Below are 23,839 nucleotides of genomic sequence, written 5' to 3' on the forward strand. Positions count from 1 at the left end.
TTATTTAGTACAGTAAAATGGAGAGCCTAGAGAATTCATTAAGTCAGAAGGGCATTTGAAGTACAAAAGCTCAGCTAACACAGAGAAAATCATTTAAGGATTTGAATGTGAGGAATTTGTTTGGAGGGGAAAAAAAAAATCATTGCGAAAAAACATCTGTATCTATTTGTTTGCTTTAAAAAAGAAGTGAATGGGAAGGAACTTACATTATTTTATCACAGGGATTACACCTCAGTTCTCTGGATTTATTAGTTTCTTTGAAATAGAAATCTGTTGTTACCAGCTCCTACACAATACCGTTATAAAGTATAAGCTGAGGGCGCCTGGGTGGCTCAGTCAGTTGAGCATCCATCCAACTCTCGATTTTGGCTCAGGTCATGATCTAAGGGTTGTGAGATCGAGCCCCACATAGAGCTCCGCACTCAGTGCAAGTCCACTTGTCCCTCTCCCTGTGAACTGCTCATCTGCACAAGTGTGCACATTCTCTCTCTCTCTCTCAAATAAATATAATCTTTAAGAAGTGTAAGTTGAACAGTTTGTGAGTATATGTGTGCATACACGCATGTGCACACACATACACAGGGAAAGGCCCTATATAGGCCCTGTCTGGGTCTATCAGGTTTTACAGAGATTTCCCTGCAAGCATTGGAGGGAACATTTTTATGAACATGTTGTCAATTAAATTCCAACACAATTCTGCAAGCTTATTAGTAATAGAATGTAGAATGGATCAGCAACAAAATCCAACATCCCAAGAGCCACCATAATTACATCAAAAAGGAAATGAAGCTTCTTACTTCAAATATTGTATCTTTCTAATGCTCAGTAGGGAAAGATTTTTCCTTGTCAGGAAGTTACCTAAGATTATTGCCCAAGATATGGGGGGAGGGGTTCCTTTTTGAAGTTATAGTTAATCTAACACAGTTTATTAGTTGTACTTAATAAGACAAGCTTTCCTCATTGACTGGGCTAGCTGTTTAGCTCTTTTCCCTGGGTCTTGTTCTTAAAGAACATTCCAGTAAAAACATATCGGGCTTAGTGAAATAAAAAGATTCACTTAAGTGAAGAGGCAATGAGGAGTCAATACTAGAAAATAAAAATATTTGGGGGGAAGGTGGAGAATATGGGCCTATTTTTTTTATCCTCATTCAGCTTAATTTCCAAGTATGTAATGAAAATCTGTATGCCTTTATTTTTTTTTTAAAGATTTAATTTATTTGAGAAAAAGGAGCAGGGAGAGGGGTCAAGGGGAGAGGGACAGGAGGGAGAGAGAGAATCTCAAGCAGATTCTGCACTGAGAGGGGAGCCTGATATGGGGCTCCATCTTACAACCGTTGAGAGATCATTACCTGAGCCCAAACCAAGGTCAGATACTTAAGCAACTTAGCCACCCAGGTTCTCCCATTTGTATATATATATCAGGGACACCTGTGTGGCTCAATCAGTGGAGCATGTGACTCTTGAGCTTGGGGTTGTAGATTCAAGCCCCACTTTGAGTATAGAGATGACTTGAAAAAAATAAAATCTTGGGGCACCTGGGTGGTTCAGTCAGTTAAGCATCCAACACTTGATATCAGCTCAGGTCATGCTCTCAGGGTTCTGGGATCAAGCTCCACGTCTGGCTGCATGCTCTGCACAGAGTCTACTTGAGATTCTCTCTTTCCCTCTCCCTTTGCTCCTCCCCCACTTACACACACAGTCTCAAATAAATAAATAAAATCTTTATCTTTAAAAGTAATAAAATAAAATTTTAAAAAATCAAACTCTGAATTCTATGAAAATCAGGCACGAATAAATGATTAGAAAAAAAACCCGAAAATATAACAGTATGGAAATATACAAGTAAACCCTTCAAGGAGCTTGAACAAGCTGAATAAAACTTCCATATCAACATAAAAAAGTTTTTATGAATTTTTATTACCCATAAAAATGACATTTAATTCTTTTTTCTATTCTCATATAAATTTAGTCATTAATTTTATAGTCTAAGTAAACAATTATTTCAAATCTAGTTTAATATTATACTAGGGTGAAAACAAGCAATTCCAGATTTTAAGCATTTCGAAAAAATTGTGTAAAGACCTCTTCAATTTTAAAGCTATGTATCACTGGGAAATTCTAGATTAGGAATCAAATATATTAGAATTAGAAGTAAGAGAATCACCTCCTTGCAAAACATTGGAATAGTCTATTGAATAGGAATCGGCCTGGTGGTGGTAAAAGCTATTTTCAGTGAAAGGAAAATGTAATCATAGGTAGAAAGCATATTTTCTACCATTTAGGTTTTGGTAGTTGAACAAATACTTAACATAAAATGAGAACGTGAATTAATAATGTTCTTCTTGCTATATTTTTCAAAATTTCTAAGTAACTCCTTCTTAAATTAATGGAACGAGTTAATTCTTAAAACAATGAAAAATAAAAAATATTCTAGATATTTGATCTTCATGATCATTGCCTCAGGCTAGACAAAGGATGTAAATTAAACAGTGTTTTGTCTTTAAGAGGTCCTAAGGCCTATCTGTAATTCTACAAATTCTAATATTTTTAGCAATAAAATAGAACTGATCATTGTTTTATGTACTGATATCTTAGGAAAAACAAAGATACTTCATCTACTCTTTATTTTCCACAAATAAACTAGCAACAAAGCTCTTATTCATAAATTTCTTGATTAACAATTTGTTGTACTTTTTGAGAACCTGAGTTTGTTTAGTCTTAGCTATAATATAACTTTCTTCCAGCACAATAACTATGTAGAATTACATGCTGATTAGAGATCTGCATTCTCATACAATTCTTTCCAAAACTTTACCTAAAAAGATAGACAAGTAAGCCAAACTCAGATACCTTACTTCGACAACTTTCCATTTCCTTGACTGCCCTTTTGTATACCTTCTTGGATCTCTCACAGAGACACTCCCTCTAGCAAAGCATATCTGCTTAAAAGTTTTTGTTTTTAGCTTAATGCCTCTGCTTTTTCCTATACCTTCTGGTTTCCTCTGGCTTTGTCTTTTTTTTTTTTTTTCTTGCCTCTTTAGTTCCCTCTTTTCTTTATTAATAATCATTTTCTTTTTTCACTTTATTATTTTTATCCATTTACTTTTTCCAATTGTACTTGTGACTCTCATTCAACCTCTCTCATCTGATCGTTTCACTCCATGTTTTCTACAGTTTTCTTTCTTTCAGTAGCAAATAGTCTTTCCTTAAAGGGGATTTATTTAAGCTTGACAGTATTATATATAAAATGTGCCACAATGTCAATAATAACACATTTTAGTCAGTTAACTTTAACAGTGCTAATTTCATGTTACATATATCAAATGAAACTATTATTAATTATTGTAAGGAGTCATATCTCAATAAATTTAAACATTTATCAGTAAGTTGGGATTTCTGGTGAAGAATACATTATCATTTGGACATGATCAGATCATTTGTTTTAAGCATTTGATTAAACAACTAAAAGAATAGATGTACTCCCTATACAGTAAAATTACTGGTTGCAGAAAATAAACCCAATGAGCCTTTCTTAAAAATTATGTATGATAATGCTAATGATTCAAAACTAGCAATTCTGAGAATATTTAGTTTTCCTGAACATGACTAACTACATAGAGAATGCAGTGTACATATGGTAGTGAGATGATACAAGAATTTTTATTTTTATTTTCCTTTATTTCTCATTTCTTCTACACTCTAGTGTCCGAGGAGTGGAAGTGGCTAGAAAGAGAGGAGGTAAGTTAAAATCTTAAGAATAAAGAAAGACAATGAAGATTTAAAATATATAATATTTAACCTGAATTTAACAACATGTCTTGTTAAAAGAAGTACAATGTTGCTTTCTGCTAGGCTTGAAGAATACTAAAATCCATAAGTAGTTTATTATGCATGAAAAGAACTACATTTCCCTATGCCAACAAGAGAAGCCAAGCATTTTAATACTAACATCACATGATGTACAACTTAAACATAGCTGCGTTATAATTTTCAAATTTTCTAAAGAGAAGTAAGCCAGCTAAACTTATTTACTATATTATTCCATATAATGGAAGCATATCTTTATTCTCCATTTTTTTTCAAAATTCAAGTACAGTGATTCTAAAACTGAAATAACATATACGCCAATACAATATAGAAAAATATGATTTTTAAGGAAATAAGAGTTAAATAATTGTTAAATAATTAAATTATTATTCTTTATTATATGTATTATATTATTTATTGTATTACTATATATTATTAATCATATTATTATTATTCTTCAGTTAAATAATGAAGCATGTAGCCCAACATGGGGCTCAAATTCATGACCCTGAGATCAAGACTTGAGCAGACATCAAGAGTCAGATGCTTAACCAACTGAGTCATCCAGACGCCCCAAGAGTTTAATAATAATTCTTCTAAGGTCTTAAGAACAATTATTTGGACAAGGTGTGCTTTATTCTGATTTTAAAGAATGTTTTTCAAAGAGTGCTACTATAAGAAAGGTGTTACCACTGCACAGAGCAGTAATACAACTAGGAGCCACCAGGGGCTGTGAGATGGAGCAAGTTGTTTGCTCAACCACGTACTTAGAAATTCTTCAGTAAAAGATGGCTCTGAGAAAGGGAAGTATTCTTGACATGACTAGATGTCATTGAATAGAATGTGGCTTGAAAGACTTCCAATGGAAATGGATATACATGATTACCAGTAGGCTCCCAGATTATGCCAGTAATCCTAAAACCTCTAGCCCTGACTTCAGAAGCAGTCTCTGAGAAGTAGTTCTCAAAGCGAATTTATGGCCTCTCGCAGCACAGGAAGATGCTGGATATAGAGTAGTTCTTGGAGCCCAGAGGTAGTAATGAAAGGTTATTTAAGCCTTTTACTATATTGGAAAAAAGCCCACATTCTAGGAGCTGTTAAAACATTTAAAAACTACTCAGATCATAACAAAAAATATTATAAATCTACCACCTGATACACCATATTCGATTAAAGCCAAATTCATGTATCATCTGATTACCTGATATTCTCCTTCCATCAAGGTCAAAGTATTCCATGACTGCCTTCAAATAGGCTCTACATTTTAGCCCCACTATTAAAAATGTTGAAATAAATAGCTATGACAAGTCCAATGGAAATAATATTAAGATTAATTCTAGTTTCATTTCCCTATGTATACTGGAATTAATTGCCTTCTTTTATCTAAAATTATGCTTTAAAGTTTCAATTTTTATATGTTCATTTGAATGAAGAAACAGGGATTTCATAGTTGTTGCTTTTTTTAAGATTTTAAATTACATATGTTTCCACATATAAAAGAATGGATCTGGACCTCTGTCGTGCACCATATACAAAAATTAACTGATACTGAATCAAAGGCCTACATGTATAAGCTAAAACTGTAAAACACTCAGAATGAAATAAAGGTGAAAATTTGGATGGTCTTGCATTAAATGGTGGGTTTTTAAATATGACACCAAAAACATGTGCCATTAAAGAAAAATAGATAAACTGGACTTTGCCAAAAACTTCTGTCAAATGGCATTATCAAGAAAGTGAAAAGACAATCCATAAAATGAGAAAAAAAAATTGCAAAGTATGTATGTGTTAAGGGGCCTGTATCCAAAATATATAAAGAACTCTTACAACTCAAGAATTAAAAAGCGACTCAATTAGAAGTGTTCAAAGAAAATGAACAGTCATATCTCTGAAGAACATACACAAATGACTAATAAGTACATGAAAAGATGCTCAACATTAGTAGTCAGTAGGAATATGCAAATAAAAGATGTATCACTTCACATCCACTAGTATGAATATAATTTTAAAAAAACGGAAAATAACAACATTGTAGAGAAATTAAAACATGTGTATACTGCTAGTGTAAATGTAAAACACCAAACTACTGTGGAAAAATGTTTGGCAGTTCCTCAAAAACTTAAACACAGAATCACCACATGACCTAGGAGTTCTCAGGTATACAACAGAGTGAACTGAAAATACACGTCCCCATAAAAACTTGAACAGCCATGTTCACAGCATCATTCATATTCATATTATTATTCATAATAGGCAAAAAGTGGAAACAACCTAAATGTCCATTACAAAAGATGACTTTTCTTCCAAGTCCTCAAAACCGGTCCTCATAGTCTCTAGAATATATCATAGATGTCTAATCAAGCTTCCTATACTTTATTTTGAAGATCAAATCATAAACCAAGTCCTATGAACTACTATTTATCTGTGAAGTTATAAATCATTAACTTAAGAAAACAAGATTAGGATATGAGTCTTAAAAGAGATTTATTCCGTCATATAGTTTTTGCCTAAAACTATTTTTAATTCTGTATTTGCTATTTACACTTGGGTAAACAATATGTGATAAATTCATGAATAGAACATTATTCAGTGATAAAAAGGGATGAAGTGCTGTTACATGCGACAACACAGATGAACCTTGAAAACATTACACTGATCAGGAAAAAACAGGCACAAAAGGTCACATATTATATGATTCTATTTATCTGAAATATCCAGAAGAGGTAAATCCTTAGGGATCAAAAGTAGATTAGTGAATGCCAGAAAATTGGAAAAGGAGGGAAATAAGGCTAACCACTACTAGGTATGGAGAATCTTATTGGGGAGATTAAAATGTTCCAGAAGTAGACAGCACAGACGGTTGCACAACATTGTGAGTACACTAAAAACCATTAAGTGTACACTTTAAATGATGAATTTCATAGTATGTGACATGTATCACCATAAAATATTTTAAATATGGGGCCCCTAGATGGCTCAGTGGTTGAGCGTCTGCCTTCAGCTCAGGTCATGATCCTGGGGTCCTGGGATCAAGTCCCACATTGGTCTCCCTGCAAGGAGCCCTCTCCCTCTGCCTATGTCTGCCTCTGTCTCTTATGAATAAATAAATAAAATCTTTTAAAAAATATTTTAAATATGCTTAACTATATCATTTTGGCAAGGTTTTTTTTCTATTTTTTTATAGAGAAAAATATTGTTTAGAGCAATAAAAAAATTCTATTTTACATGTACAAAGTTAGAATTCTCTAAAAAATACTATATTGTGTCAGAAAAGAATTTTAATTATGATTAGTCTCTAAATTGTTATGCTTCTTAGATTATCATACTTAACACCTGAAACCTTCACATTCATAAACAAGACCCAAGACCTCAATTACCTGTGTCTTTGAGGGAGAAATCCTTTCTCCAAATACAAGGATACCTAATGATTTAGAGAAAAAGCTGTGTACGTTTATTTACAGTGAACAATAGTGTTATAAACTATACACCACCCCAGTCTTTTTGGTTCACGAGATTTCTAAATAAATCAGGAAATACCAAGGAGCACTTAACTGATAGAAGCAATGATGGCCTACAGCATGAAGATACAAATAGACCAAACTGGGCATTGAAGTGAACGTTCTCTAGAATCCTCAGTTACAGAGGGAACATTTTCCTGGACAAAATGGGCATTTCATAGCTTTGAGGATATTGATAATTTATGAAAAATAGATTGCAACATATATTTGAATGAGGTACATACTTTGTGGGAAAGGCACTTCATTTCAGCTAAAAGCATCCCAGGTTATCAAGAAAATGAACAAGCAAACATTGAGAGTGTTATCCCTTTTCCACTATCATCGAATTCTTATTTGTCTGTCGCTGGCTAAAATCTGAAGCTCTAAATTCCATTCTCTCCTAATTTTTTAAAAGATTTTTTTTATTTATTTATTTATTTATTTATTTATTTATTTATTTATTTATTTATTTATGAGAGACACAGAGAGAGGCAGAGACACAGGCAGAGGGAGAAGTAGGCTCCAGCCCAACGTGGGACTCGACCCCGGGACCACCGGATCACACCCCGAGCCAAAGGCATATGCTCAATAGCTCAGCCACCCACGCGTCCCCCATTCTCTACTAATTTTACACCTGGGAATAAAGGTGAAGATAACCTGAATTTATAATAGGCCTTCATGCTCAAGTATTTACAAGAGTTGACTACAGAAAAATCAAGTGGGGAAACACCTTCCGTGAATTAGTCCACAAATAAACTGCTACTAGTCACTGGCACAAAGACCTCCGACTAAGTGAAATAAAGGTGAGTTAATGACAACTCAATGATGTCATGTGTTTCACTGACTTATTTCAATGCTAAATAATTTTATGAAGCGCAAACTGAGGTATCCGAACATTTTAAGAACTGATTTTCTTTTTTTTGAAGAACACATTTGAACATTTCCTTTCAGGAACTATTTTTCTCTTTTGTAAAAACTTTGAGTATTTCTTTTCTAGAACTCTTTTTCTTTTCTTCTAAGTCATGAAAACCTGTCCTCATAGTCTCTAGAATATGTCACAGGTGCCTAATCAAGCCTCCTATACTTTATTCTGAATGTAAAATCATAATAAACCAAGTCCTATGCACTACTATCTATCCGTGAAGTTATAAATCATTAACTTAAGAGAACAAGATTAGGATATGAGCCTTAAAAGAGATTTACTGTCATATAGTTTTTGCCTAAAATTATTTTTATTTTCGTATTGGCTATTTAATGCCACAGGAGACGGTCTGCATCAGTTCACAGCCCTTCCCTGTTCCCATTAAACACTTCTGGAGGCCAGAAGTGACCATAGGAGCACCAAAGGCTAACACTGAAGGAGAAAATCTCTCATGTTAAAATATAATTTTCTTCATTTTTGTTAATTAAAATAACTGATGCTTTGCCTCCATTGTGTATAAAAGAGTGTTGCTTGAGTGGAATAAATACAGGAACATGTGTTACATATTAAAAAGGAATTATAGCAAATAAATCCAAAGTGTGAATGGAGATTTAACCGATCTATGGTTAGGAAATACCATGATTTTCTAAATAAGGCTAGGTCACATTATTTTAAAAAGCTGAGCTTTTCAGTAATAAGAAATAATATTAAGATACTATGTAGAAACTTGGAAAGATGGAGGGCGGAGCACAAAATTAATTTGTACTGAATATTGTTGTTTTGACCATCATTCATTATCATTCTAAAGCTCTACTGTGAATGAGGGATAGCTGGGAAAAAAAGTTTGACAATTCAATTTTAATGGTAATGAAGGGGGATCCCTGGGTGGCTCAGCGGTTTAGCACCTGCCTTCAGCCCAGGGCATGATCCTGGAGTCCTGGAATCAAGTCCTGCATTGGGCTCCCTGCATGGAGCCTGCTTCTCCTTCTGCTTCTCCCTCTGCCTATGTCTCTGCCTCTCTCTCTCTCTGTCCCTCATGAATAAATAAATAAAATCTTAAAAAAAAAAAAAAAGGTAATGAAGTAAGAAAAATGCTTTAAAATTTTACCATATAAATGGAAAAAGAATTTACTTTATCCTGCTTGGCTATAGCTGCTATTACGACAGATCTGAAATATTTCATGCACCACTCTGATATGTCAAACCCAAAATTCAAACAGACTTCAATTTAATGACTGAAATGTTCTAAAGAGTATGAACACACATATAAATTAATACATTTAAAAAATACATATACAACAGTCCCTATTATAAAAATGTTTCACTGGAAAAAAAATTTGTCTATGCTCTTCTTCTAATAAAGCCTCAAAAAACCTAAAATGTTTCCTATGATCATTTATATGCAGTACAGGAGATTTGGAATACAAGTTTATTTCCTTCCTCCCTGTATCAGTTTTACATAGAATTTGTAAATTATACATACCTAATTATATGTATGAACATACTCATATACATACAAAAAGTTATTATTATGTACTTAGTTTTATATCTGTAAGGAAAAATTTACCTATGATAGTCATTGTTATCAGAAAGAAGTTAGAATATGATTATTTTCAGTAGCACATAGAGTTCATCCTACTTACTGTTGAAGAGCCCAGTGCAGACTTTGGAGACCTAATTATTCCAGCAATTGAATGACGGATGGACTCAAATTTGGATAGCCTCTCCTTTCTTTCCTGGAAAGATACAGAAAGAAGCCTTCAACAATAGTAAGCTAGTTTATACAGTTATGCTGGGTAATTAGGTATTTATCCACAGCTCATTAAATACTAAATAAAATACAACATTAAAGGTGACATTAAAGGTGACAAATCATCAAATGCATATAAACTCTATAGTATTTTGGTCCCTTAATAAATGTCTTGATTTGGGGAAAAATAAGAAAGAAATAAAAATTCTTAAGAAGAGAGAAAAGAAGAAATGCAAAGGAAATCCATAGGGAACCAAGTATTAACATGCAGGTGAAAAAAAGAAAAGACACAAGCTATGAGGAACCAGTCTAATATAGATTTCAGAGTGTAGTTGTGAGGGATTTCCAAGGAAACAGTAAGAGAGGGAAAACAGGAGGAGAACTATATTGAACATATTTTTTTAAATAGTGAATTCCACTTAAGTAGCTAGGAACCTTCCCAAAGATTCACATGATCTCATGATGACGATGACGATGATGATGACACCACCAGAAGAGGACCACAAGAAAATAAAAAAAAGGATGAGGTGGTGGGAGAACTCCACTAAAGAAAGTCAATTCAGATTGTACTTGCTTTAGGAGGTATATTTCTGGGTATCATATATCACAATCGAAAGAAACTTTTCCTTATAATTTCATATCTTTAGATCCATTTAACAAATGCAAACGAACGGCTAGGTAAGAGGGTAGACACAAGAGGAAATAGAACAAAAATGAGAACTAGGAGGTAATAAGGAAGGATTGTGAGGGCCTGTCAATTTTTTTTTTTTTTTTTTTTTTGTAAACGTGTGAAATGTGGTTTGATTTCAGTAGTTTATTTTGGAGACAAAGCAGTGCAAGAGGCCAGCCACACTTTCCCGCTTCCCCAGGCATCAGGGTTGGACTAGGAAAGGCGCCGTACACACATTATAATCAGGGTTCAACACTCAAGTCGTGTAATTGTGGTTAGTCAGTGGGTCCTCGGGTCACGGGGGTCCTCACCCGACCCAGCCCTGCCTGATGGCGGTCACCACCCAGCCCTTCCTCTGCGGAGGGTAGGCAAACCCCCCGCCCCTACTGAACCTGAAGGTACTGCCGCACGCCCAGGCCTCACAGCAGCGTCCTCACCGGGCCACAAAGGACAGCCTGGAGGCCTCTCCCACCTTCTCTAAGTGAAGGGGTATCTGAAGGTCATGCTCACTGGGTCCTTTGCATTTCGCCTTGGTTCACCCTGTCCCAGGGCCGGCGAAGGCCCTCTCTGGCCATCTTCTCTACGGAAGGGCGGGTGGTGCGCCCACGGGCACCGTGGGAGGTGCCCGAGGCGCTGGTGGCATCTGCCGCGCATGGAGGAGAGGGTGACTATTTCCTCACTCCTGGGGCCGCAGCTCCCTTCATACTTGGCCGGCTTTGTGCTTGGGGCTTATGGTGAGTACAGGAGGGTGAGCGCGCCCGCAGGGCGGGTGTCAGAAGATGTGAAGCGCAGAGGCAGCCCTCCTGGCCATGGAAGCAAGCCTCAGCCACCTCAATGCCGGGGAATGCACTGCCCTGGGGTGACTTCTCGGGCAGGCAGGCAGGCAGGCCACACCGCGGGGCACAGGGCATCCAGCCGGCCCGTCAGAGGTCTCTGGTCTCAACTGTTCATCACATAGGAGGACGCGGAGGCCCAGCAATGCCTGGGGTGATCTGTCCAGTCACAGCTCAAATCCTTGGCACGGGTAGGATCAGCCTGGGGCCCCTCCTGGGTCCCAGGAGCCACATGTGGTCAGGGAGGGAGCCCCCCTTTGCAGGGCTGCATGCGACCCATACTGAAGGGCCTGGAGGCCTAGGGTGCCAGACGTGGAGACGGGAAGCCAATTCAAGGCCTCTGCCTCCCCTGGGAAGCATCCTTTAGTGAGTGGGCCACAGGTGGACCGCAGCCCAGACCCTATGTGGGACCTCCCCCCTAAAAAAGGAGCGGGTGCACCTCCTGCTTCCTCTGGCTCCTGCTCTGGGGAGCAACACCCAGCAGCTCCCCTGGCCACAGCGTGAGGCCCCGTTCTTCCCACAGCCATGGAGGTGGCCAGCAGGAGGCAACAGAGATGGGGCCGGGCCTGTGTGCCGGGGGCTGGAGACGACAGGAGGAACCCCTCGTGCACTGTTGGCCAACAAGCGCCCAAGTAGGGGCAGCCCCCAGGGGGTCCACAGCAGCCATGGAGACACACAGATGTGGATGTGCACATGCACTCGTACACACGTAGCAGCTGCGCAAGCTCTGGTCAATTTTCCAATAATGACGACATTTCAACTGTTTAATCAGCAGCAGACAAAAGAACTCAAGGTCCTATTGCCATGCGCTGGATTTCAATATGTCTTCCAACAGTAGTGATGCTCAATTTTACGATCAGTGGAAAATAAGTAAAACAGGCCACAAATAACATCACTCGTTTCCTTTGTCCCTAACACCTAGAGGACGTGTCTCCACACCGTAAATGCAGACATTTTTAGCCATATGCTCTCTGATAAACATTGTAGTTTCTGAAATTCAACCTCTGTCTCTCCAATTGACTACTTCTACTTTATTTATTTTTCATTCTAATGGTTGCAGTTCGAATATTCTTATCATTCTACAAACATATATGCACGTTAATAATTTAATCTTATAATAACCTAACAGAACAAATGACCTCAACTTCTTTTTCATCATTACTTACATTACTAACTTGCTTACGATCTCATGTAAATCACTATCCATACCTCATTTTGATCACCTATGAAATGAAAAAGTTAATACAAACCTTCTTTTGAGCACAATTACAAGTTATTGCACGTGATTATAAAGGAACATGTCAAAAGCATGTATATATTTAATAAAATCTACTTTAAAAGAGAAATCTTTACTATAGCACAAATGGCCATCACCTTAGGAATGTGAGCATACATTCTATAGGCTTAATCCTAGCTGTAGCTTCACTTTACTTTCTAGTAAAAATTCGTGTGCGGAGTCACAAGAGGCGCTGAAGGAAAGACAGCCTTGAACCACCGAAAGAATATAGTGAGACCTTTCTTTAATGCATGGCCAACTTCGACTTGGGTGTTTGGGGTTTTTTAAAAAATCTAATTCTGGGGGCATTGGGTGGCTCAGTCCATTAAGCATATGCTTTTGGCTCAGGTCATGACCCCAGGCTCCTGGGATCGAGTCCTGAGTCGAGCTCCCTGCTCAGTGGGGACTCTGCTTCTCCCTCTCCTTCTGCTCTTCTATTTCAAATCAATCAATCAATTAATCTTTTAAAGGATAAAAAATTAAAAAAAAAAAAAAACAAATCTAACTCTGGTGCTTAAGAAATCTTCCAAAAAGAAAAAATGTTTGGGAAGGTAAAATCTAATAAAAGGTTTACCCAGAATATGGAGAATAAAAGAGTCAGGGAGTAAGATACACACAGCAGTTGTATTATATTATATTATTATATTATATTATATTATATTATATTATATTATATTATATTTGTTATATTATGGTAACACATGTATGCTTTGCAATATATTTATATGTAGTATACTCATAGTATGTAATATGTTTACAAATATTTATATTTTTTTTGGCATTATATATAGCGCAGTATGTTTTTATAGAACAGTATAATTATATGTAGCACACATATTGGAAAGTACCGTCGAGGCTATAGTTTTCTACTTCCCAGCCTAATTTACTCATTTCTTCCTGTGGAGAATTTCTTGCCCCGGCTCTGAGTGGCTGTGGAGAGGGCAGAAATGTCAGTAGAAGCAGTAACGCTACTGCTGATCCTGCTGCTGCTACTACTGACAGGGAGGTGGAAGTGCTAACTTGACCTGTTTGGCAATGAGAGCACCAAGCACCTCTTCTGCGAATTTAGACTCCTCCTCTGAGTTAATGCTTTGAAATACGGGAGACAGTAGGGTGCCGAGGAAAGAGTACCAGGAGAACTGAGAAGCACTGAGAGGTTATGCAGAAAAGTGGAAAGTTCAGGGGAGAGTTTTATGTATTAGAAAGCACTTTATTTGTCCATGATCAAATAATATGCACTGAAATGACAACAGGAATTCTCTTCGAGCTACATCTTGGTCATCAAACAGGAAAGAGAACCATTTCCCTCAAGACCGTTTGATAATATCAAAACAGAAACCAACACCAGATAAGTCTACTGGGCAGGTCCGCGTGTGGCGCAAGGAAGACGTCAGAAAGTGCTTCCTTTGTATTAAGTGATGAAGCATAATATACTACTGTGTGTTTAGGGGATATGATTAGTTACCAAATACCCCAAGACCCTTTCATTTAAAGTACTCTTTAAACAGGTTGATCTAAAAAATGAATTCTCACAAACACTAAGTAGACCTTCAGTTTCATACAGGAATAAGCAAATAAAAATGAAATTTATAAACAATTTTAATCTGGGCTCCCTTGGTGCCCAGACTTCCAAAAGTAAAACATGAGACTCGCTTGCTAACGCTGGTCTATGCAGCATCATGTATCAGCGCTAAATTATGGCCTAATAATACTTCGGACTGTGCTGAATTCACTGACAAGTTGACTTTTGTTATTAATGATTTAAATGGCTACTTTTAGAAATTAAAAGGTTTCCCTTCAATTACCATGGAAACAGGAACTAATACTGCCCGTAGGCCGCCTAGGGCTGCAGCTGCACTCATTTTATCCCCCTCAAGACGCGACAAGGTAAAGCGCTTCCTCCAGGTAACAAACACGGGGATTCATTCAGGCAACAAGACGTCCCCTCATAGCAGAAGGACTTGGGGACCAGAGAAAGGGGGAAGGAGGGACGATGTTATGAAATAATATTCTGACGAGATGCCCAGGAAAACATTCTAAGTATAAATCTATCTTGAAAGAAAAGTTCTAGATGCACTTTCAATCTTATTCATGAATAGTGTTTCATTTTCATTATTTTAAAATTAACTGAAGGATTGGGGCGCCTGCAGGGCTCAGTCAGTTAAGTGTCTGACTCTTGGCTTCAACTCAGATCATAATCATGGGATCAAGCCTCACTTCAAGATCCCTGCCCAGTGGGGAGTCTGCTTGATGATTCTCTCCCTCTGCCCCTTCCCCGCCACACTCTCTCTCATTCTCTCGAATAAATAATCTTTTAAAAAATAATAAAATGGGGCGCCTGGGTGGCTCAGTGGTTGAGCATCTGCCTTCGGCTCAGGTCATGACCCTGGGGTCCTGGGATTGAGCCTCCATCAGGTTCCCCCACAGGGAGCCTGCTTCTCCCTCTGCCTGTGTCTCTGCCTCTCTCTGTGTCTCTCATGAATAAATAAATAACATCTTTTAAAATAATAATAAAATAAAAACTAAAATTGACTGAAGGGTCTCACAATTTCTATCCCTTTCTCTCGGTCTTTCCATATATATATATGAAATTCCCTACATATATATATAAATATATATGGAAATTTTTCATAATAAAGAGAAAACTTTCTTAATAATTAAAAGTTTTCGAGGATCCCTGGGTGGCTCAGTGGTTTAGCACCTGCCTTGCCCCAGGGCACGATCCTGGAGTCCCGGGATCGAGTCCCACGTCGGGCTCCCTGCATGGAGCCTGCTTCTCCCTCCTCCTGTGTCTCTGCCTCTCACTCTCTCTATGTCTATCATAAATAAATGAACAAATCTTTAAAAATAATAATAACAATAATAATAATAATTAAAAGTTCTCCTATTACCAATTTATAAAAAAAGAACTCTAAGAAATAATACGCAGACTACTTGTAGTTCCAGTAAAAACTGTATCTATTAGGTTTTTAAATCACTCTTCACTAAAACTCCCAAACTGCAGTAAAACAGGCTGTCAGGCTACCTGCTCCCTTTGCTCGGTGAGGCAAGCACCTAAGAGGCAAGAACCAAAGCCCTGCTGAGTGGAGTAAGTGACAACAATCAGCCGCTCTTCCTAGTGACAGCCTAACTGGAGGGCAGAGCAAGTCACAAAGGAACGACTTTAACCAAAAAGAAGCTACCGGCTCTCAGGAGAAGGCCGTGGAACGACGTGCCGAGGTAGGAAGCATAAGGCCCTGATGTCTGAAGACATACCTGAGCAGAGTCTGGGCAAACGAACTCCCTAGCATGTCTCGGTCTCTATCTCCTCATCTCAGGCTCCGGTGCCCACCGTCCGGCTCCCGGTCAGGTCACTGCCCTGATCATCGGAAGGACCCCACACGAGTTCTGCGCGGCGGGCAGCCCTGGAGGTACCTCCCTGGGGTGGTTAGTCACCCTCCGCCTCCGTGTCCCCAGAACTCGACCTCCAACGGACAGGCGAACGATAGTCAGAGGTGCCACTGGGATGATAAGTCATTAGAACAGGACCAAATATTCTTTCTCACAGCCGTCTGTAAATAATCCCAATCTAATAACGTTCCGAAAAGGAACAAGGACAGTGATGATGTGGCCCCGGGGGCGCCGTCACATACACATTCAGACCAGGAGGCAGTGAGGATCAAGAAGGGGTAAGGACAGTCACGCTGCAGCTCCAGGCCCAGTGCCAAGCATCTTTGAGACTGCTTATGCAAAGCAGCCATGAAATTGGGAGGGATTTTGTGAGAAATAACTACAGGGAAATTATAAGCTCAGAGAAGATTGTCTCCTGAAAAAAAAACTCGAGTCTGTTGATAAATGACTCCATAATGTAAATGAAATACTGCAAATATCGGTACGTCTTTCATAAAAGGAATGCACTTATAAATAAACAAATAACTTAGTCTTTTGCAGATGTTGATTTGCTGGGGGAGAATGAAGAATACACGGTTTTTATTCCCATCAGGATATAGAATTTAAGTACTGAAACAGTTTGTAAATGATTTATTTTAGCAATTGGGTTCTGACTGAAGACAAATCATTTTAGGAGTATTCGCTGCCTGGTAACCGAGTTTGTCATGCTGTTTTTCTTTGATGCTTGCATATTAAGATTTTTTTTTTTTTAAAGAAAGACAGCCTGCTTGCCAAGTCAACCACTTTCATGTGCTGAAATAACGAAATTGGAAACCACACGTGCAAAAGGAATATTTGAATGATTATTCGGATTTTGTCTTAAAATAACAACGCGAAGAGAATTTACAGGACGAGAGAGTAGAGTTTGCTGAAACCCAGGTTGTAAAACATCATATTTTTCTTGCTTTCTTGAACGTGTGTATCTTAACTAAGATTATGTCTCTGAGGAAACAAGATCCCAGCAGGAGGCTATAATCAGCTCCTTTCCTGTTCAATATCTAAGTACGATTCATGTTCCAGGTGCTTTTCTCAAATGGATGAGCAAAATGGCTATAGATACTCTTTCCGTAAATTATCCAATAGTACAAAATGCACACCAACCTGTTTCCTTACAAGCACCTCACTGACTCCCGCATTTTAGGTGCTGATAGGCTCTGCTCAGTAAACAACTGTAAATCTCAGGTTTTTTTTTTTTTTTAATTATACTATTCTGAGTTAAATTATCAAGACTCAGTTGAGATACTGCCTTTATTTTTTTTTAAAGATTTATTTATTTGAGAGAGAGCGAGAGCGAGAGCGAGAGCGAGAGAGAGAGAGAGAGAGCATGCCCAAGTAGAGAGGAGGAACACAGGAGAGGGAGAGAGGCTCTCAGGTCGACTTCCTGCTGAGCGTGGAGCCCAATGTGGGGCTTGATCTCATGACACATAATCCACAACCCAAGCCGAAATCATGAATCAGATGCTCAACCAATTAAGCACCCAGGTACCCCAAGATGCTGCCTTTAAAACAACGAAGGGGACATACTCATAAGGCAAGAAATTTATCTTCTTTGCTTAAACAAGGGACTTCTAAAACAGAGTGCATGATAATGAGAGGGAAAGTGAAATGTCATTAGCGGTCCCCGTGTCTAGTGATCAAGGCACTAGGCCAGCTGCAGCCACACCCTCACAAACTCCAAACTTGCCACTCTATTTAACACCTTATTTCGGGCAGCCCGGTGGCTCAGCGGTTTAGCGCCACCTTGAAGGCCTGGGGTGCAATCCTGGAGACCTCGGATCAAGTCCCATGTCAGGCTCCCTGCATGGAGCCTGCTTCTCCCTCTGCCTGTGTCTCTGCCTCTCTCTCTGTGTCTCTCATGATTAAATAAATAAAATCTTTAAAAAAAAAATCCGTAACACCTTCTTTTGATCAGGTCAAAATAACCCTATTGCCATTTCCTGAATAAGTTGCTCATGTCCTTCCAAAAGCAGCTTGCTCTCCTCTCTTTCCTACCTCTGCCTTCCATTTCCCTTCTCCTCTCCTCCCTCTCTCCCCTTAACATAATAAATACTAATAAATATTAGCCATTATTATTTTAGTTGTATTAATACTGACAAGGACATCTCTAGGCTATTGTGAATGGCACTGCCAGAACCACGGATACACATGTACTTGAGTACCTGCTTTCACCACTTTTGGGAATACGTGTAGGAGTGGAATCGCTAGGTTTGGCCTTCTGAGGAACAGCCAAACTATTTTCCACAGCAGCTGAAACATTTTATATTCCCACTAGCAACATAGGAATCTTCCAATTTCTGCACATCCTTGTTGAAACTTGTTACTTTCCATTTTTCTGATCATAGCTATCCTAGTGGGTGTGAAGTACTCCTTGTCTTCATTTCTAAAGGATTTTTTTTCTTTTTTTCCTGGTTACAGAATTCAAAGTTGATGTTTTTCTTCCTTTTTTTTTTCTTTTTCTCCCCTGGCACTTTGTCTCGTCTCTACGGTTTCTGGTGTGAAGTCAGCTCTGATTCATAGCATTGTTCCTCTATACATAATAAATATTTTTCCTCGCCTGCTTTTATAATAGACAGGGATATAAGTAAATGTAATCTCATTTTAATTATCCTGCTTGGAGTTTGTTAAATTTCACGGACTTGTTGGTTGAAAGTGTTAGAAAACACTCAAACGTTATCTCTTCAGATGTTTTCTACTCCCATCTCTCTCTTCCACCCTCCTTAGATTCTAATTACCTGTATGTTTGTCCATTGGATATCACCCTATGATTTCAAATACTCTGCTTTTCTTTTCCTTTTTGTTTTCCATTGGGATATGTCCTATCAACCTATAATCACATCTCACTGATCCATTATTAATAATTCCACTTAATGAACTCCTTAGTTTTGATATATTTTTCATTTCCAGAATTCCCATTTTTTATACATCCGTATCACTGCTGAAATACCCCACCTTTCGTACACACTGCCATCTTTCCCACTAGATAGCTTACCATTTTTGTAATAGCTATGTATGTATTTTAAAGATTTTATTTATTTCAGACAGACACAGAGAGAGAGTAGGAGGGGGTAGTGGGGACGGGCAGATGGAGAAGCTGACACCACACTGCGCTGGGAACCTGACCTGAGGCTCCATCCCTGAGCCAAAAGCAAATGCTTAACGAGTGAGACACCCAGGAACCCCTTGTAATAGTTGTATTAAAGACCATGATAACTCCAATACTTAGACCACCTGTGTCTGTTTATTTTCTTAGCCGCAAGTCCCATTTCTTATTTCTCTGTTTCACTTTTGAGTGTGTCATAGAATTTTTGATTGTGAGCCGAATGGTTTTATATAAAAGAACTGCAGAATCTGAATTCAATAAAGAGGGACGCGTACTCCTTTTACTCTCGGGCTGCTAGACTGGGACTCGGTAATAAGCTGGGTCTGGCCTTTGCTGCAGCTTGAGTTTGAATCAGTTCACCACCAGCTTCAAACACTCTGAGAGCTAGATCAGTTTTCCTTCAGCTAAGAATGGAATCTGAGCCCCGGGAAGATTGCAATATCCTGGCTAAGCTTCAAAGTCCGTCCACCAGCTTCAGGAACTAGAGGAGACCTCTCCAAGCTTTGTAGCCTCTTCGCGGGAGGGGGGGAGGCATGCTAGGGAGGGGCACCCCTGACTTTATGCATCTAAGAAGATAATTTTCAGCCCTTTTGTATGGTCTCTTGTGCTTTCCATATCTGGATACAGAAATTCATCTGCATTTTTATTAAGACAAGTAATCTACCAGTCATCATTTTATTGACCTTTATTCACAAACCAAGAAAACACACAGACGCAATTTAAGGATCTTCAGTATGACCAAGGAAAGGCCGCTATTAATTCATCAAAAGTTACAGACTTGTATTTGACTACTATTTTCCAAAGCAGTCAGTTACCACAAAAGGTCTTCGGAGTTCAAGACTCTATTCCTCAGAAGATCATTTAAAGGGTTAAATTCCAAATATCTACAGAGTCTTCATTCTTATTATTTCCTTCTGATTTGGTTTTCTTTTGTTGATTGCTTTTGAGGGATAGGGAAAATGAATTTGACTGATTTTGTATCCGGGGCAGAGGACCTTAGAAGGGTACTATAAAGTCTACTATGTACATACTTCAGTTTTGTATGAACTATGTTTTAAGTTTTTAATTTCATCTAAAAAGCTCCCTGAGGGGCCCCTATTGGTTAAGTGTCTGCCTTCGGCTCAGGTCATGATCCCGGGGTCCTGGGGTCAAGCTCCACATTGGGCTCCCAGCTCCATGAGGAATCTGCTTCTCCCTCTGCCCTTCCCTCCTCACTCATTCTCATGGTCTATCTCAAATAAACACATACAATCTTAAAAGAATAGAATAGAATAGAATAGAATAGAATAGAATAGAATAGAATAGAATAGAAAAATAAATAAAAAATAAAAAATAAAAAATAAAAAAAAATAATAATAATAATAAAATAAAACATTCCCTGAATGGTCTGGCTTCTTAGTATTCTCACAGTGCACATGAATCAATAATCCTGTTATCTATTCAGCGCTCCTTTCATTACTGGAACTAGTAATTGGGAATGTTTGGAGTTTTAAGGCCTCAGTCAAAATTTTACTTACTAGAATGGAATCAGAAACTTTGGGACCTAAAAGAATATCCTGAGACTTAATTTTAAAAATAAAAAATAATTTTTGAGACGCCTGGGTGGCTCAGTGGTTGAGCGTCTTGCCTTTGGCTCAGGTCATGATCCTGAGATCTGGGATCGAGTCCCACATCGGGCTCCCTGCAGGGAACCTGCTTCTCTCTCTGCTTATGTCTTTGCATCCTCTGTCTCTCTCATGAATAAATAAAATATTTTTAAAAAACAAAACAAAATAAAAAATAATAACATTTTAATGTTATTTAACGTATTTAACCCTTTAACAAAAGAAAACCAAATCAAACGGAAATAATAAGAATGAAGACTCTTTAGGTATTTGGAATTTAACCCTTTAAATGATCTTCTGAGGAATATAGGCTTGAACTCCAAAGGCTTTTTGTGGTAATTGACTGCTTTGGAAAATAGAAGTCAATAATAACAGGAATGTGGTGCTTATAACATTGTATTTCTATTATCAACAAATAAAATCCGGCTGGGAGACCTGTGTTAGAAAGAAGGCAATCAGGTTCCAGGCATTTGCCTCACCCTTGACCTTCGGAGAGAAGCTGCTAAACCATGGGACTATTGGTTGTGACTGCCTGAGAATAAAGTCAATACAACAGAGGGTGGAGCTGAAAAATGATAGATAAATTCTTGATGACGTGGTTTGAATCTCTGGATATATCTACATATGTGAGTAAACGAACTCTCTTATGTGTTTTATCTCTACTGCCTCAGTTGACTGTTACATGGAACAAATACAGAGTTTCCTAGACTATCCACTAGTAATTGAGGATTTCCAATAAGGAATTACAAGAAGTCACAATTTTCACTCACCAAATAATAACCTAACATATGCTTTAGACATATATTTACTTTTAATAGGAACACAAATCTTCTAATATTGAAATAATTAACATAAACGTAAAACTTCTTTGTAAAACAACACTGTGTTGTCTTATGTTGTGATAATTACTTTTACTTACTCCTATTAATTTAAGAGTTTCAGGAGCACCTGTGTGTCTCAGTGGGTTAAGCAGCCAACTCTTGATTTTCATTCAGATCAAGATCCCACAGTCCTCAGCAGGGAGTCTGCTCCTTTTCCCTCTCCCCTGCCCTCGCCAAATAAATGAATAAATCTTTAAAAAGAAAACAGTTTCAGCACATGACATATAAAATAATTGCTAAACATGTTTGGAAAAACCCTAGTTTGGATGATTAACATGTTATATCGCAAAAGGTTCGGTAGTCCCATGGATTTTAGAACTGCCCCATGAATCAAATTTAAACAGGTTTCTTAAATGTGGTATGTCTCAGGGCCTTAATAACACATGTATTCTTATTTTTGGAGGAAATATTTATTCTGCAAGATTCACTTCAAAAAATGTTGTCACAAAGCTTTCATTTTCTTCTACTTCACATTAGTCAGGGCTTCTTCTTGGATATTGCCATCATATATAACAGATGCAAATTAACTAATTAAAGCGCCTCTCTTTCTGGCCACAATCTTTTATCTCATCAGTTTGCTTTCAACCAGTACCACGATGACCACTTTTTAGCCTCACTGGACCCTAAGGCTTTGAGTCTCTTTGTTTTACCCAATGAATCACCTTTTCTTCTTCTCTTTATCTAACTGAGATACCATAATATATCATTCCAATGATACTCTTGCCAATATTCCAATATTCTAAATTTCCTTGCTGTCCTAGCTCTTAGTTGTCCCCATGTAGCAAACCCCAACCCTGGATACTTGGGTAGCTCCAACTATCTCTCTGAGCACACATTCAAGCAATTCATTATTGCTGGAGAGAATCACATGATTCTTAACTTCAAATGGGCCTCAAATATCTGACAATACATCTACATTTCTCTGGCTAATGCACTTCTTGTTCTCCTAATGATTATTAACCATTTCAAATATTTCCCACTTTTCTTGTGTTTGAAACTGCTTCATTCTAACCCCTCCAGCTTCTTTAGAAAGAAACTATAAGCCTGGAACCACTTCATCTTGCCTTCTCAAATCTACAAATCTATTACTTCTCTGCCCTTCTAATTTGTTTCACCATTTGGAAATACGGAGCTGTCTCCAATCTATGGCTGACCTTTCTACTAGTACTTTGTATCGCACTCCCTCCCGCTCTTCCAAGAACCTTCAACCTTAACAAGAACTCCACAGATCTGTCTTTGAAAATTTGTTTTTTCCTATCCAACAACTTTTATATATATTTAAGTTGCTGTTATAAGGGAAAAAAAGAGAGAAGCAGTAAGAGAGAAAGAATGGAGATGTGTAGGGAGGGAGGAATGAAGAGAGGAAGGGATGAACCTCTCCCGTCACCACACATCCTCCTTCTCCTGCTGCTGCTGCTTATTCTCCATAAACAAAATTCCTAAAAGAGTTCTCTATGCTTCCTATCTCCATTTTCCTCTCCTCCTACCCATTCCTCAATCTGTTCCCATTGGCTTTCATCTCATCACTCAAGCAAAACAAATGCTTTTAGTAAACTAACAAACTCTATTTTACTAATCCAACAGAGATATTTCTTACTTACTGTACCTGACCTCTTGGGAGAATCTTCCTCTATTTTCCATATACTCCTACATGAAACATTTATTAACCTGATGTACTCTCCCCCAACAGGCATAACATGGTCATGTTATTCTAAGATCTATTGGCTCAGGTCTCCTCTTTCCTCACTCCATACTTCCTCCCTGGGTAATATTTAACATGGGCCACCTTCACCACCTAAGCCAAGCCCACTCAGAATTTCAGTCTCCAAATCAGACTTTACCATGGAGCTCTAAACCTGTATATATCAAAATATCCATGTGACTTTTCTACTAGAGAAAACAGAAAAAGTCAACACCTTTCATGCTGAATTCCTAATTCCCAAACAGCCCTTTTTTGGGGAGTTTCTCATTTCAACGAATGGTACTAATCATTCTGTTATACAAACCAGGTATCTGGAAGCCCAAACTCATACTCACGATATGTATTCCAAAGGTCAGAGGGCTTTATCA

General features: G+C 38.1%; 1 protein-coding gene across 1 annotated transcript in view; it reads right to left on the reverse strand.

The window, feature by feature from the left end:
* FER (FER tyrosine kinase) overlaps window positions 1-23,839 on the reverse strand; it is a 434,848-nt gene that overhangs the window by 232,392 nt on the left and 178,617 nt on the right. The window contains 1 exon segment of the mRNA NM_001003141.1: window positions 9,870-9,962. Coding sequence (NP_001003141.1) covers window positions 9,870-9,962 — 93 coding nt within the window.

Source organism: Canis lupus, chromosome 3, assembly GCF_011100685.1.
Source record: "Canis lupus familiaris isolate Mischka breed German Shepherd chromosome 3, alternate assembly UU_Cfam_GSD_1.0, whole genome shotgun sequence".
NCBI classification, from domain to species: Eukaryota; Metazoa; Chordata; class Mammalia; order Carnivora; family Canidae; genus Canis; species Canis lupus.